The following is a 16,438-nucleotide window of genomic DNA, read 5'->3' as shown; positions in this document are numbered from 1 at the left end:
CTGCGCCGTGCAAATGCCTGCCATCCAGGGAGGGTTTTGCATATGATCACCCGCTCGCGCTCCCTGAAGAAGACGTGAGCCGGAAACGTGTAGCGTGCTTCGTGTTGGTGAGGTCACGGCCACCGCTCTCGGCCTTGTACTCTGTCCCAGCTCTGTCGAGCAGTTCTGCGTTTCGTTACGAGCCGTAACTGTTTGTTTTTGCGCTGGCCTCGAAGAGTACGTGCCCCGTCCAGTGCCCTGTCTTTCGCTGTATACAGAAAGGTGCCAGTGCGTGTCGCTGCTTACACTAGTCGCCTTCAGACAGAGGCAGAGCGGCGTTTGGACAGCGGTCTGGTACAGTAAATAAGAGCTGCTGGGGTCCTCGGGAGTGGGTGGGCTGCCATTAGTTCTGGGTGTGTCACAGAAAGCTCCCGACAGGGTCAAAGACAGAGTGCAGCCCTGCGTGGCTGAGCTCTTTTACTGCCCTGTCTCCTCTCTGCTCTGCCCTCCATTCTTTACCTCTGCGCTGAGTGACGAATGAGCTACCCTGTGTGTGTTTGCTGTGGAACGCGCCCGTAAATCTTCCCCAGTGTACGGGGTGCGTGTGCGTGTGTTCCTACATGCGTGTGTGTATGTTCCTACGTGTGTAGGAACATACAGGACGGAGTGTGGCACAGTGGGTAAGGAACTGCGCTTGTAACCGAAAGGTCGTAGGTTCGAATCCCGGGTAAGGACACTGCCGTTGTACCCTTGAGCAAGGTACTTAACCTCCATTGCTTCAGTATATATCCAGCTGTATAAATGGATACAATGTAAAGTGCTATGTAAAAAGTTGTGTAAGTCGCTCTGGATAAGAGCGTCTGCTAAATGCCTATAATGTAATAATGTAATGGAAGGAGCGATCAGAGAGATAGGACTCAATCCAGTCAAGGGCTGTGCCGCAGATCCCTGTTGCTGCCAGGGAGGACAGGAGGATGGAGTGCTCCACAGTGTTGAAAGCAGCTGAGAGATCTAGCAGAATCAGGACAGAGGAGAGGGAAGCTGCTCATGCGACATGAAGTGACTCACCAACAGAGAGGAGTGCAGTCTCGGTCGAGTGGCCAGGCCTGAAGCCGGACTGGTGGGGGTCAAGCAGGTTATTCTGAGAGAAGAAAGCAGAGAGTTGGTTAGATGCAGCTTGTTCAAGCGTTTTGGATAGAAAAGGAAGGAGAGATACCGGTCGGTGGTTCTGGATGACGGAGGGGTCTAGTGTGGGCTTCTTCAGCAGCGGGGTGATGTGGGCCCTCTTGAAGGATGAGGGGAAACATCCGGAAGACAGAGAGGAGTTCACAAGGGAGGTGACAAATGGGAGTATATTTGGAGTGATTGCCTGGAGGAGAGATGAGGGGATAGGGTCGAGAACACAGGTGGTAGGGCGGTGGAAGAGCAGGAGATGGGAAACATCAGAGTCTGTGAGGGGAGAGAATGTGGAGAAACAGGGGGAGGGCGCGGAGGGGGCGGAGGGCGCAGAGGGCGCAAAGGAGCTGTGGATGTCTGCAATCTTCTCATCAAAGAATACTGTGAAGTCAAGTGATATCCACATTACAGTATGGAAGAACGAGGGATAATGACGTGATGTCTACATTACAGTGCAAATGAATAAAGAACTGGTATGATATCAAGAGCAGAGTACAAAGGAGGACAGTGATGTGGAAGAATAGATTTTCTAGTGCCCTGGTAGAGATTAGAATACAAATTCCCTCTTTAGTAGTTAAATCTGTGCGCTGGTCAATTACCTCCCCTGGTGGTGTAAACATGGTACTGCACAAGTCATAATCTTGTCTACCCAGCCTGCATTGCAAAAGGCTGTGCCCACGGACCAACCCGAAGGCCGTGAAGCCGTGAAATGGCACTGTGTTTGTGCTGGGGAAAAGGAACAGGAAACAGTGTGGGAACTGTGGAGTTAAAGAAAACGGAGAACATTATTTTAATGCATTGTAACATGTATGAAGCAGAAAGAGAAAGGTTGCGTGAAAAAGTCAGAGAGGCGGGAGGGGAAGGGGATCTGGTTGGGATTCTGGGAACAAAAGGAGAGGGAGGGGGGGTAAGAGTTGCCAGAAAGGCACTCTTTATCTTTTTTAAAAAACAAGGTTGGTGGGTAGAATATAAGTAATGGGATGAAATTATATGATGGTACACACTCCTATACAGTAGGTGGCGGTATGCACATTTAAGTTGTTGTTATTCCGCAAGTAAAACCGAGAGAAGAAGAAGAACCAAGGTCGCCAAACGGAAACCCAAAGGGATTGTGGACAGTATTTCAGTAGTGTCAGCGAATCGCCTCTGAGCGAACACTGTGCTGATATCTGCTTGTCCTACATCTGGATATTAGTACGCTATCTGGACTGCATTGCCTTGTGCTCTTTCACAACTAGATATATCTTGAAGGCTGTCAAGTTGTATAACCATTGAATGAGGTGTACACATTAAGGAATGTTGGAGATCGGAGATGGGATTGTTTTTTTCTCGGTGGTGTTCGTCGTGGTTCTCCTCGTAACCAGGAGTGCCATTTGTGCCACCGGCTTGACAGCATCACTCTACATCTTGCTATTAATATTCCGGTACCCTCAGGTCCCCCGGAGTCGGGTGGGACAGGTGTTACGGCCCAGTAAGACGGTCAAAACCGGCGGCGTCTCTGTGGTGGCTCACCGGGGTGGTGGGTACGATGCTCCGGAGAACACACTTGCGGCGATCCGGGAGGTAGGAAATACAACTTTCGGTTCCATACCGATTAAGAACTAAATTACTAATAAGTTCATAATTAATGCCAAGTTGTAGGCTAACTAATAAACACTGAACATATAGTTAAATTACCACTGAGCGTACTAGCCTACGATGATAGTAACTTATTAGTTAGCTTTGTTCTGATATTAAATACGGTTAGATTGGTTGATAGGCTACTTAAATAAATAGGCTATGTATCTGCACTTCGAGTTACAAATGTAAGGCAGTGCAACATTTAGCGTTATGCCGCAATAATGACAAGATTAATAATGTTTGCAAGGACAGAAATAAATAAACATGATTCATCTCATCATTCATTTAAACAGCAAGTCATAGCATAATTCAGTTGAATCTGAGACTCGCGGAGCCTGAATCTTATGTTTTGTTTCCAGAGCTACCGAAATCAGCTCCTTAATCACCTTGGTCAAAGTTAGTTTTGATTGAACTCGTTTAACCTCACGAACAAGTCCGAGGCGGAAGATTCTGACTTGTTTTTGACGCTTCAGGAAGGAAGTTGCTTGCTTTCTCTTAGATACGATGACCGTTGATTTAAAAAAAAAATGTATCGCTGTATAGTAAGAGTGTTGAAATATATTAACCAGTGTGTATTTCAGTTACACTCCTCCCTCCCCCCAAAAAATAAAAAATAAAATATATGTAGCCTAGGCCATACCTGACCCAGTTCTAGCCTCGATTTGTGCAGATCAATATCTTAACCACAAATACTGTATATCTGTCTGGCGTTTCAGTTATGCATTTATTTCACAATGACTAATAACCGATCCTATTAAATTATGTCAGGCCTTAATGAATAGCTCTATAACCGCAAACCCTGTATGACTAACAGCTCTGCAGGATCAGATCCACCATAGCCTCTGTGCCCCGGCTGTGAGCGGGTATAGCCAAGCACTGAGCTGTAGACATAAGTGTTGACACACATATCTGTGGTATGTCTGTAGACCCTTCCCTGTGCCCTGGAAAAATAGTCTCAGATCACCTGTAAATACAGTTCACTGGTTGTTTTATCATCACCCTCATGTATTGTGTGCACATGTGTATGTGATGGTGTGTGTGTGTGTTTTATCTAGCTATGTTAGTGTTTACTGGAGGTGGCAAATTGAATTTCTCCATTGGGTGTCAGTATAGGGTGCTCTGGGGATGTGCTCTGGTCCTGGGGACCTCAATTGGTTGCTAATTTGAACGTGAAATCAGCAAACAATTTGGACTCCTGAAACCAGGTGAAATGTGTTCACTGTGCAATAAACTAGTCTCAATAAATCGGTCAATTTAGTGTTGAGTACCCAGCATAGCCTGTGGCAGCCCCCAACTCGGGATGGGAACAAAGGGATATTCTATTCTGTTACCATCAGTACCCCATGTATATTTTCACCATCTTTCCATCTTTCTCTCTTTCCCTCCTTTGCCAGGCCAGTCAGAACGGGGCGACGGGAGTGGAACTGGACCTGGAGTTCACGGCCGACGGTGTTCCGGTGCTGATGCACGACGAGACCGTGGACCGGACCACCAACGGATCCGGAGCGCTGAGCAACATCCACTTCGCAGAGCTCAGCAAGCTGGACGCCTCAGCCAATCACAGGCTCAAGTGGGAACCGTCCCTAGGGGAGGAGGGGGGTGTCCCAGTACTGGTATATTCAGTTTTTTCCAAGAGGGGCCAGTGTAGGTTCAAGCTCAAGTGTTAAGGTGGACGGCGGGGTAGGATAATGGAACTGGGCTTGTATCCTAAAGGTTGCAGGTTCGATTTTCAGGTAGGATACTGCCATTGTATGCTTGAGGAAGGTGCTTAACCTAAATAGCACCGTCAGTATATATCCAGTGGTATGAATGTGTATGTATAAATGAATACATACTATGTAAAAATCTTCATTTGGGTAAATTGGTTGTTTCAATGTTGGGTTAGAATTACATTATATTAGAGCCATTTAGCAGACGCTCTTATCCAGAGTGACCAACACAACTTTTACATAGCATTTACATTACATCCATTTATACAGCTGGATATATACTGAAACAATCCAGGTTAAGCACCTTACTCAAGGGTACAACAACAGTGTACACTTGAACCAAACCTGTGACCTTTAGGTTACAAGACCAGCTCCCAATCTGTGATACTACACTGCCGCCCACTGCCAAATGGCCATGCAGCTCCCTTGCGTGGTTGTGAGCATGTATTCATTAAAGAGAGCAGTGTCACAGAGCAGGAAGTGCATCCATTTGGTTTTGGAAATCTGTTGTAGTCAGTGATGTTAAAGTGAACTTAATAAGCAAGAAAGTGGAAGCAAAGGAACCTTATAATATGGATAATTTAGGCCATGAGTAATATAGAGCAGGATAATATAGACTAGGTTCCTTATATAACTAAGGAAGGATAAGATAATGTAGGTCATTCAGGGCAATGAGTTTCATTCAGTTATGGAATACGGAGAATAGATAAATAATTAATAAATATATTTATTTATGGAACACTTTCTGCACAGTGTTTTGTGGCTCACAGTTTGTCTTGTGTGCACACAGGGAGAGGTTTCGAGGGGAGAAGGTCCCCACTCTGCAGGAGGCCGTGGAGGAGTGTCTCAGACATCAGCTGACCATTTACTTTGATGTCAAAGGTCACGCAGAGGAGGTGAGAGCCCGTAGCGCATAACCTGTGTGTGTGTGTTTTTGTATGCACGTATGCATTTATATGTGTGTGCGTGTGCATGTGTGCTTGTTGCACCAGGCAGCTGCAGCTCTGAAGAAGATCTACAGGAAGCACCCGGTTCTCTACAACAGCAGCATCGTCTGCTCCTTTGAGCCCAATGTCATCTACAAGGTACCCTGGGGGCGGGGCTTCGTCACTTCATTGGGTGATGTGTTACTGATTAATTAGCATCTGGTGCAAAACAGCCAATCAGTGAGCTACAGAGCCATGCCAGAAAGGAGCTACGGGAAGTGAATTCAGTGGGAATGATACAGGTCAGAATATATCACAAAACATTCACAAAAGAACTGTATATTTACAAATTAAAAAAAGTACAAATTTAAATCATGCACAGACACGTATAAGAGAGTGGCCAGTGGTGGTGGAATGAACGCATTTAGTGCCACTGTTAAATAAATGAACCCGAAACGAACCGACTCTCGCCATGTCCCCTCTCTCGCGGCCCGGTCCAGATGCGGCAGGCGGACCCGGAGGTGGTGACGGCGCTGACGCACCGGCCGTGGAGCCTGAGTCACCTGGGCGACGGCACACCCCGCTCCTCGTCGCCGTGGAAACGGCACTTGATGCAGGTGCTGGACGTGGTGCTGGACTGGGCCCATCACCACCTACTGTGGAACCTGTGTGGAGTGTCGGCCTTCCTGCTGCAGAAGAACTACATCTCCCCGTGGGTGTCCTGCACTTCACTGCTTGCGCACACATACTCATTAACTAGAGCCGCAGCGGCTGAGGTCGTAGGTGACTATCTTACATAGTAGCACTAGTTTTGCTTTGCTTATTTATTGACTCAGCAGACGCTCTTAGCCAGAACACCTCGCAGGCAAACGTGTTTGTGTAATGGGGCAGGCCGACGCTGTACAAGAGGTACGATTAGACCACAGATTTTGACAAGCAAAACTTTGTAAAAGGAGGTCCAGCAGGCAAGGGTAGTGTTTTACAATCATAGTCACCACTCTGCATATTGATGTAGTCTTTAAAAAGAAAACGTTTATCATAAGTGCCATTTTAACACTTTGCCCATGCATGTAGGTTTTGGGGCAGACAGGGAGACATGTCATCCCTTGTATTTTTTGTATGAATTAACTGCTAGACCAGCTGATGTGCTTGTGAGACTTGGTGTTTGATTATGGGAGAATAGGTGGTCCAGTTGTCTCCCAAAGGGAAGCAAAGTCCTATTGCACCATGAAGTACTGCTGCATTTCAGCTATATTTAGGCTACTGGTTCTGAAACCTTTTAAATATTGGGAGCAAAATTATAAATTTAGTACCAGGGACCCATCAAATACACTTACAATCATAGCCTATATTGTACCCACCAATAGTAATGAACTGCAAACAAGTGGTGCAGTGACATTAACCCCCCCCTCTATTTCTCTCCATATCCTCCCTCTCTCTCCTTCTCTTTCTCTCTCTGTCTCTCCTCCATGCTTCTGCAGGGACACTGTGCAGTACTGGGCAAAGAGAGGGGTGGAGGTGGTGAGCTGGACCGTTAACACAGAGGTGGAGAAGGAGTACCACCAGCGCCTGCTGAACATCAGCTACATAACCGACAGCCTGAGAGAGGACTGTGAGCCGCATTACTGACTGAAGAAATTTACAGGGAACGCACACACACACACACTCGTGAATGTACGCACACACACGCACACACACACAGTTTTCCTTTCTGAGCATGAAGAAGGGATTTTAAGAAAACCCCAAAGTCCAAAATATTGCGATTGCTGAAGTTTAATTGCTATAATTTTACTTTACTAAAGATCAAAAGAGAAGAGTAAATGAAAACGGATTGGAATGAATCGGGCCCAGCCTCCTGCGTGCCAAAACCCCTTTGACAAGTGCCGAGTTCATGACGTCATCACAGCCGTGTACCATTATCTACAGTGCTTAAAAGTTGTTACAGAGCACAGCATATTGCATTGGGAGAGATCCCACGTCAAGTCAAAGACACGCACACGTTCATGATTATAGCAGTAGGCCACACACACCCACAACCGTACCCATTCAGAAGCACATAACACTCAATTTTATAGGACTTCCCAAAGCCAAAACCCCCATCCATTTTCACTGTATCTCACACAATTCAAATGGAAAATGGTAAATGGACTGCATTTATATAGCGCTTTACAATTGATGCCTCTCATTCACCAGAGCAGTTAGGGGTTAGGTCCCAGGGCTGGGATCGAACTGGCAACCCTCCGACTGCCAGACAACCTCTCTTACCTCCTGAGCTATGTCACCCCCAATCTCACTTTCTGAAATCTACAGGAAATAATGGGGTTTTTTTTCACCCATACGTGAATATTTATTGGCTGCTGCCCATCATGTCACCTGTCTAGTACGGACAGGGGGGTTTCAATCAGGTTCCAAAACAAAACCACACTTTGCCTTTTGCCTCTGGTTTCTTCTTTAAAGAGGGAGTTTAATGGATACGGTATAGCGCCGATATTTACCTCAGAACTGTTACTATAGTGTAATGGAACCATTTAGTTACCCTTTACTTGAACTCTGCTATAAAGCCTGCATTATACTGTCAACTGGCATGAGTAGTCTTAACAGCACATTACAGCTCATAATAGATGTCATAGCCATGTATGCAGTGGCCATTTTGTAAAAGTTTTGTATATTTACTGTGTAACTATGGCAGGAAATTTATCTTGAGCTGTAATACATTTTTATGCCAGGTTATGACAGGTAATGCATCCTACGCCTGCCTAAGTGACTGAAATAATCTAATGAATGTCTTTCTCAACATGTACCCTCCTCACTTCCCTAACAATTATATCACCAAATTTACACTGATTCTACAGACTGAAACTGTCCTACTTAGTTTTAAAATGTGCTTTTCCAATGTCCTTTTAATTATTTATTTTGTCTCATTCTTGTATGTTAGGTTAACAAATTAAGTGGTCAGAAATTGGTCATTATGTAAGAGGTATGTGTAATGAGGTATGTTTCTATTTTATAGTCAATAAAGGAATAAAAAAAACATTATACTTGGAATACTTAAAATTAATAATAATACTAATTATGGAACTGGAAAAGTTACTTTAAGAACTAGGCTGGTGCTAGCAAGGAAAACTACTGTGAAGGTGTTTCTTAAATGGAGATACTCCCTTTCACTAGATAAAAGATGATCATATTCACATGTCTCTAACTCTCTTATTGTGCAAGTGATCCCATCAGTTGACTGTCTTTCTTAGCCATTTTGTTTTGTCTGTTACTTGTTTAGGTTTAAGCCTGCCCGGGGGGCACTGTACACACAATAGATAGCCAAATGATTCCATTTCAGGCCACTCGACCAGTTGTACCTGATTTAATACAGCCCAACGTGGAGCAAAAATGCAAGCATACACGGGTAGGGCCACAGTTGAAAACTCTTATCTAAACAGTATTAATATGCGACTCCTGTCGTATCAAGCTGGTAAATGCTGAAACCATATAACTATACAGCAAGGTTAGCACAGCGGAGAGTTGCCCACATATTTTTTTTATATCTTTTGTCACTAAGTAATGTGGTCACTGACATTGAAGGACAAATCCATTACAGATGTATATAAAATATTATGCTGGGTAAAATTTTTGAACTAGAATCAAGGATATGTACCACTGTTAAAGTGACTTTAGGCTAGAATCTCTATTCTATTGTTGACGCTAAGCAAACTGCAAGCTGTACGTATGTAGTATGAGATTGACGGCTTGCACGACCGCCTACCTGTTAGCTATTCTGCCGTTTTCATTCATTTTTGACCCAGTGTTGGAAGACACTGTCGTGGTGTATAAGAAATCGAGTAGCCATTGCGAACAGGAGGATGCATGTCATTTGAAATGAGCCACCACTGAAATGATATGATTAATATTGTCTCCTAACCAGGATGCCACCCCCTGCATATTACTGTTCATGTGTTTGTAGAAACATTCAGAACTTCCATTTTAAATATTGATTTCATCCTACATGTATATAAAACATTCCAATTTATTAATTTCATAAATGCCTTGTCCACTGCTAGGTTTGATTAATATTAATACTGACCTGAGAGGACGAATGTTCTGTCAACTCTTAATAATTTTTGTCATTGACACACACACAGAGACATACACACTTTCCTCCACGTATTCAGCTGAATATTGAATAATGCAATACGTGCTCAGTGTCTTGTTCAAGAGTAATCCGGGGATCCGCCTATGGTCGGACAAAAATTTCCCGCAATGTTCTGCAATGGAGTGGAGAAACTGAATGAAAACTTGCATGAAATGAAATGAATGGATGAATGAATGAATGAATGAAAAAAGCAGCACACTTTTCAGCAGCGCACCAAGCCACATACCCTTGAGGATATTCTGGCGCAGTTTATGTAGGTACGATTACAGTAAGACATAGATAGATAGTTTTATTTGTCCTCAAGGAGGAAATTCTTTTCCACAGCAGGTGCATACATAACACAAACAGATAAGACATACATAATTATATAAAACACAGGATTTACAGTAACACTTCATCACAGGGGGTCACACAACAGAGACAAAAGGCATGGATTGACACTCTCTACACACCACAGACTGGATTTCTTGTAACTTAAGAGGTTACTTATTTAAAGCTTGTATGGCTGTGGGAACAAAGCTCTTGCTAAAACAGGCTTTTCTGCACATGGGTAGTCTATACCTACGGCCAGAAGGAAGGGAGGTAAAGTGCTGGTGGAGTGGGTGGTCTGGATCATGTGTGATTGTGAGTGCTTTGCGGATCAGGGACACAATCGGATAAGTTGGGGGTGGGAATACCAATGAGTTTGCTGGCTAAATTAGTTATCTTTAAGAGTTAATTCTTACTGGTGACTGTAAGCATATGGAAAAAACAGATGGCACCATACAGAAGAACTGGCTAAATAATGCTACCGTACAGGAGGAGAAGAAGATGGGGTTGGACAGACAGGTGTCTTAGTTTATGGATGCCTGTAAGTCTCTGTTGACAACGTTCGTAAATATCCATGGTATGCTGATTGAAGCTGAGGTTATTGTCCAGTGTAATGCCAAGGTATCTGAAAGACTCCACCACCTCTACCTTATCTCCTTTGATGGTGAGGCTGGGGGGGTGGACCAGTGTTTTGGGGGGGCTAATGAGCAGTTCTTTAGTTTTGAGATGCTAAGGTAAAGAAAGTTAATGTCGCACCATGTGCTAAACTGGGACATGGACTGTAGATAGGCAGAGAGAGAGAGCCATTCACAAATACATGATTCTAGGCCATAGTTTTAGGCTAATATTGGCTTATAGTTTTGATTGCTTTACACACAGCATTGACTAAACCACGTATCCATGTTGCTGTGTGATACCAATGAGCACCCAAATTAAGTATTTCATAATGTAGGCTAATACATAACATCAGCAAGTCCGCTTACATCAGAGAAACCGAATGAGCGAATAAACGATTTGTCCCTAATGTCGAAGACACCACACACCGAGATATCTAGTTCAGTGGCGTCCTGTTGAACCGCCTTAAATTTGTTCAGCGAGTTCCTCCTTACAAAACGTAACGAATGTAGACTACTCACATATAGACTACTTCAGCACTTTAGTTCGGAAATATAAATGCTGTTAATAGCGGCTGTTCACTTTTAAAATGTCTTTGTCTGACATTTTGTCATGGCCTATCTGTACGTCTCCGAGATCGAGAAATTATTATAAACTGCGCTGTTTAGTTCGTGAGTTGACAGTTTTGCCACAGCAGTAGAAATGTGTATTTCGTTAAAAAAATGCCAATGCAGCATGTCACAGAAAATTTTCAGCTGGTTATTATTATACGAAAGCATACTTCTAGGTGTGAAATACACTTTCACGGTTTCACATGTACTGTAAAACACCCGGCGTTAACCACACTCCAGATTCAAGTCGCGTGTGGAGGCGTGTACAGACTACGCGTCACCGGTGGGCTGGTTTCATCGGCGTGCGCGGAGAGCCTGAAAGACTTTGGTTTCTTCAGCACAGACGCAGCGCAAGACCGACTGGATTGCCGCACAGAAAAGCAAAGTTAACTATTTCTCAGAACCGGTTCGGGCAAATACAGTACGGTAGGCTAATCTACGCAAGGGCGACGAAGCCGTTCAAACTAACTCGGATACATAACCGGGCATGTCTCAGAACTGGAAGAGAACGCATGTTTGACCTACACCAGGACAGACAGCGTGTCATCCGCACTTGCTTGCCAGCTGCCTATTCAGCGACAGAAACACGTTGAAACACCAGGATCGCTCCGGTGGCCGGGAAGCTCCCACGTTTGACGGGACGTGAAGTAGCCGACGCAGACCAGCTGACTTGGAAACACAAGCTGCGATATTTTTTCCACTGTGGCAGCGCCAAGAGAACCCGACTGAAAAGTGGGATTGCTGGGATTTCACATAAATGCGACCTTTTCTTTTTTGTAACCTGACTTCTAACACAGGCGTGCAAGTGAACATTTTCCATCGTGCCACATTGAAATTAACAAGGAATTTACTATCACATGATGTACACAATAACTAGAGGTCCTAGCAAACTTGTTACACAACGAAGAACAGGTGAGAACACAATACGACTACTCATGCGCACACGGAGGGCTATCGACGACATTTGCTTGCTGTAGCTGTGGGGGCTGGTCATTTAAACCAACACAGTGATCAAACTAAGTCGCTATAACGTTATTTGATTGTATTTACAGTAGCTAGTTAGACTAAGTGACTAGCCGTGAATGTTAAGTTCAGATATATTTAAGTTAACACTATGGTTTTTTTGTGCACGTGACTTGTCAATTGCCAAAACAACTAGCAAGTCCAATTATATATTTGTAAAAATGAAAAAACGGTAGCTAGCCAGTAAACATAAAAGCCTGAAATTTTCCATGTCTGATATCATTCCTGGGTTGCATGATTCGAATGTTATGTCGTTAGCCAGCCATGTGTTCTGGATAACCTTAGCTAGCTAGTCGATCTAACCATGTACAAACGGTGAGCTGTTTTTCCTTTTCGTTTTGGAGGTCCCACGCAGCAGATTGAAAACAAAATCAACGATTTGAAACACAAGCAGACCCCCTGGCCAGACGCAAAGTAAGTTAGCCGATGGTACGGTGTAATGTAATGATTTTATAACAGCTAGCTGAAGTTACAAAGATGCAAATATAACACGTGGTTCAATGGCAGTATGTGGTCTAGGTTAGACAGCATTACAACTAAAAGCGAGTTTAAACTAACTTAGGTTATTCCAGTTTCAACTCACTTATTTTAACTTGCATGCGGAGAAACAGAACTAGTTTAACTCCCGTCAGACGCACCTACTTTAGTAAACTTTTGAGAATGCGTCAGGTCGGGATGAAACTGACACATTTTGACCTTCCGCAAGGTAAGGTTATAATTGCTGGAAATCAGTTCACATTTAACTAATTTGACACGTGAATTCGCTAGCGTTACCTATACGGTAAATTTGAAATGTATACACTTGAAATTGTAATATGTAAACCTTCCCAGTTTCGTAACATTATAAGCTACTAGTTTTATAATAGCTTTAGTTGCTGGTTAAAAAGGACACTGACGACTAATCTATCCCTAGCTGTTGCTGATCACCAAAGTCCAACGTCTGCTGTCGATAGCGAACTTGCCTGCTATCTGTTATACTGCTGTATAATTTGACTAAATTTAATGTGTACAAACGTTGTATGAAAAGTAAAACTGTCTTTGCCCCCAAACCTGTCTGTCCTTCATAGTCGTGCTTCCGTCGCCATGGTAACAGAATTGTGTACGGAAGTAGCCTCCGGCGTGGGAAACTTCAGGCGCGACCAAGTCAGGATAGTTCAGTGATCAGAGCTGAAAGTGCTAACGTCAACCTGGGTAGATTTACGGAAGCATTATGATTAGTAATGTTAGCTTGGACGGGCAGATCATTCACCTTTGCAAAACTAACACTAGCTAGTTTATTTCTATTCCAGGATACGTTTAACAACCTTAACTTAGCCTAGACATACAGCACGCAGATACTCTTGCTATAGTTTTTCATTCCCATGCGTCGAGTCACTAAATAACCGTTTAATTGAACGGACAAGCATTGGTTTATTAAGAATAACTATATATTGTTTTAAAAGGCATTTTGTGTCATGTTAGCCGACTTCAATCATACGATGTTATTTGCTACGGTGCCACTTTTTGTCTGTGTGTGCTTACCCACTGCGTTTTTCTGTCCCTGAAGTTTTCCTGCGCCGAAGCTGGTGTTTAACCGTTTGAACGGGAAGCGATACCACACTCCTCCAGCCCCGCAGGTCGACAGGCAAACAGAGTGCTTCACCGCAGCTCACGAGGAGAATGTCAAGTTTGTGTACGAAGGTGAGCTTACCGGTGCCGCAAGTCCATTCCCGTTTGAGTTAAAGAACAGACAGACAGATTGAACTATTTAGCAAAAAGGAATTGTCTGCAGCATGAAATAGGAAAAAAAACCTGCGCTAGGCTAAACAGGCCTTCAAAAAAATCAGTTTCATCACACTCAAGCCAGTAATCATAAGAGGAACCTCTGAGCCTCAGCCCTGGATTTGCTACATCAAAAAGAGGTGAGGATGTTCTTGTTTCAATGGTGTTGTGGACCACACTGGGCACCACACACACACTAGCTTGGTGACCAAGGCTTGGTGCATTATAACGTTCCCAGTGCCCACCTCCTGATGCACCCAATAGAGGCGCCTACGTGCTGATAGTGTGTGCTTTTGTGCGTGAGTGCCTGTAATGCATGTGTGTGCGCGTGTAATGTGTATGAGTGTGTGTAATGTGTATGAGTGTGTGTTCACATTTGTGGCCTCTCTGGTCCCGCAGCCTGGCAGGAGGTGGAGCAGCAGCTTGGCTCTGGCGGTCAGTGTGAGAACGGCCACCAGGAGCAGCGGCAAAGCCTAGTGCAGTACTCAGAGAAGAGCTCCAGCCCAGCTATGAAGAGTGAGTTACCTTTCCGACACCTACTCTTCCTCCCGTCCGTCTCTTTCACACCATCTCTCTGCTTTTCTCCATCTCCTCCTCGCCCACTCTCTCACACCGTCCTCCTTGGAGTTACCGTTACTCCTCCCCTCCCCCTCCTCCGCCCCACAGCTGCTGGTCCTGTGCAGAGCAGCTGCAGGTTAGCATGCTGTCTAATCTGTCAGAACCGGGGGGTTCAGTCACATGCAGGCAGTGTTTAACAGTGGGGAGACGTGCTGGATAGACTGTTATGTATACATGAGGTTTTAGGGCATGCTGATGTGAGTGACTTTCACCTAAGAAGGGGTCATTTCTCATTTCACCAACAGTGTCTCAAATCCTTCAGGACATGCTTGGAATCACCCCAAAGAATTATTCGGCAAACGGTAGCACGAAGGAGAATTTGGATGTATGTGTGTGTACACAGTGCCATGCACATCCCAATTCTGCTTAGGTAGAAGAGATTTATGTACACACATACACGCACACACCCTATGCCAATGCTTATAGATAGCTTGTCCTCTGCGAGACAGGTAGAAGAGTTATGATTTATACGCAAATACGGACTTGCATAACACATTCCTGACCCCTTGACTTTTCAATATGGCTTCAGTTGGTGCTCTGAATCTTAAAACTGCTTGACTGGATCGCTTATTGGGTCAGATAACCCATGTGATTGTATACCTGGTGTCCCCAGTAATCAGTGATTCAGGCGTGTTTGAAATTTGTGGGAAGGAACAGAAATACCCTGCCTGATGATGATTGGTAGGCTGAAACATGATTAACAGACCCCAGAATCAATCCATGGCCTATCTTACTTCTTGCATCTGATGGACACACCCACTTCCCTGGGGTTATTTTGAGGGGTTAGGAACCATTTATCAAGCCGCAGACACAGACAGCGACTGGCCAGGACACAGGCTTGTACTACGAGCAATGTGGGGTGTGACTGCATATTTAAACGCCCCAGATCAAATCTCTGCATTTTCGTGGACACAAAGTGGAGGCTAACTGATCCACAGACCCCTGCTAAGCTGCTCTGGATCCGGTCAGCTCTGCTCGGTGGCGGGTTGCTGCTGGTCTGGCGTGTGGTGGGTGGAGTCAGTCAGGCCAAGTATGTCCAGGTCAAATGACTGCGTGGGGGCTCAGATGTGCCTCTGCTCAGTAACGTGATGGGGCCTGATGCCACCACTCCCAAATTTAACACGGTGGAACTGGACCCATAAACACTCACCTGCCCACTGTCCCGTGCGCCCACATTAAATAAAATTGCTTAGTTCAGCATAATTCCTCCAGGTTGTTCTGTATTTTAGTGAATCAATTTTACCCCTGTGTTTTTAAAATGCTTATCAATCATCAACCTGTCCTGTATATGCAGTGTAGTGTTATCTTGTGCTCTCTGTTTGTTTTCTGCAACTACTCGTGCACTTTTTAAACATGCATGTAAGGGCACCTTGAGTGTCCAGGAAGGTGCCTGGCAATACAATGTAATATTATAATTTGAACCAGTGGACTTTGTCCTGGATTTTGAGTGGGTCTATTTTTCTCTCTCTCTCTCAGACTTTGTGCCCATCGACCTGGACGAGTGGTGGGCCCAGCGCTTCCTGGCCAACATTGCCAACCTGTCATGAGGTCAAAGGTGAAAGGAGCACAGGAAGCCTCACGGGACCCAAGCAGACAGGAGGGCGGTCCGTTTCTGAGCTGCAGCACAGAGGGGGAGGAGCAGAGACCCCAGCCCCTCCACGTGCGATGCGACCCTGACATTTTCCAGTTCGCTATTTTACGATTCCTAGTGGCCTCTGTCTACAGCCCTGCGTCCACTGACCTCCGTCCAGCTGGCCAATCAGGAGAAGGAAGATGCATTTGTTTATCATGTCTCACGTTTGTTTCCTGTGAAAGGCCCCTACGCTGTGTATCGAGAGCATGTCTGTTTAACCTGGCTGGTGTTTACATCAAAACAAAAAAAACGAATAAAAAAACAAACAAACAAGCAATCTAACTTGACTTTCTGGCATAATAGGGTTAAATTAT

General features: G+C 44.7%; 2 protein-coding genes across 4 annotated transcripts; both read left to right on the top strand.

Annotated features, from left to right (window-relative positions):
* The first annotated feature begins 2,233 nt into the window (after positions 1 to 2,233).
* Positions 2,234 to 8,446, top strand: LOC135249272 (glycerophosphodiester phosphodiesterase 1-like). 3 transcript variants are annotated; one of them, XM_064324749.1, is made up of 6 exons: positions 2,234 to 2,435; positions 4,170 to 4,345; positions 5,275 to 5,380; positions 5,477 to 5,569; positions 5,911 to 6,122; positions 6,892 to 8,446. In XM_064324749.1, the coding sequence occupies exons 2-6, from the start codon at positions 4,239 to 4,241 to the stop codon at positions 7,037 to 7,039; spliced, it is 666 nt and encodes a 221-aa protein (XP_064180819.1). In that variant the 5' UTR covers positions 2,234 to 2,435; positions 4,170 to 4,238; the 3' UTR covers positions 7,040 to 8,446. The 3 variants fall into 3 exon arrangements, with proteins under 3 accessions (XP_064180819.1, XP_064180818.1, XP_064180817.1); XM_064324747.1 differs by having other exon boundaries at positions 2,237 to 2,718; XM_064324748.1 differs by lacking the exon at positions 5,477 to 5,569 and having other exon boundaries at positions 2,235 to 2,718.
* A 2,915-nt stretch (positions 8,447 to 11,361) lies between these two features.
* On the top strand, positions 11,362 to 16,376 carry LOC135249282 (MAPK regulated corepressor interacting protein 2-like). The gene is made up of 5 exons (XM_064324770.1): positions 11,362 to 12,001; positions 12,457 to 12,526; positions 13,659 to 13,792; positions 14,273 to 14,389; positions 15,968 to 16,376. Exons 1-5 carry the CDS (start codon positions 11,947 to 11,949, stop codon positions 16,036 to 16,038), a joined length of 447 nt encoding a protein of 148 aa, XP_064180840.1. The 5' UTR covers positions 11,362 to 11,946; the 3' UTR covers positions 16,039 to 16,376.
* The last annotated feature ends 62 nt before the right edge of the window (positions 16,377 to 16,438 follow it).

This window comes from Anguilla rostrata, chromosome 2 (genome assembly GCF_018555375.3).
Source record: "Anguilla rostrata isolate EN2019 chromosome 2, ASM1855537v3, whole genome shotgun sequence".
Classification (NCBI taxonomy): domain Eukaryota; kingdom Metazoa; phylum Chordata; class Actinopteri; order Anguilliformes; family Anguillidae; genus Anguilla; species Anguilla rostrata.
The sequence above is the reverse complement of the archived record's forward strand: the minus strand, read 5'-3'. Positions and strand labels throughout refer to the sequence as shown.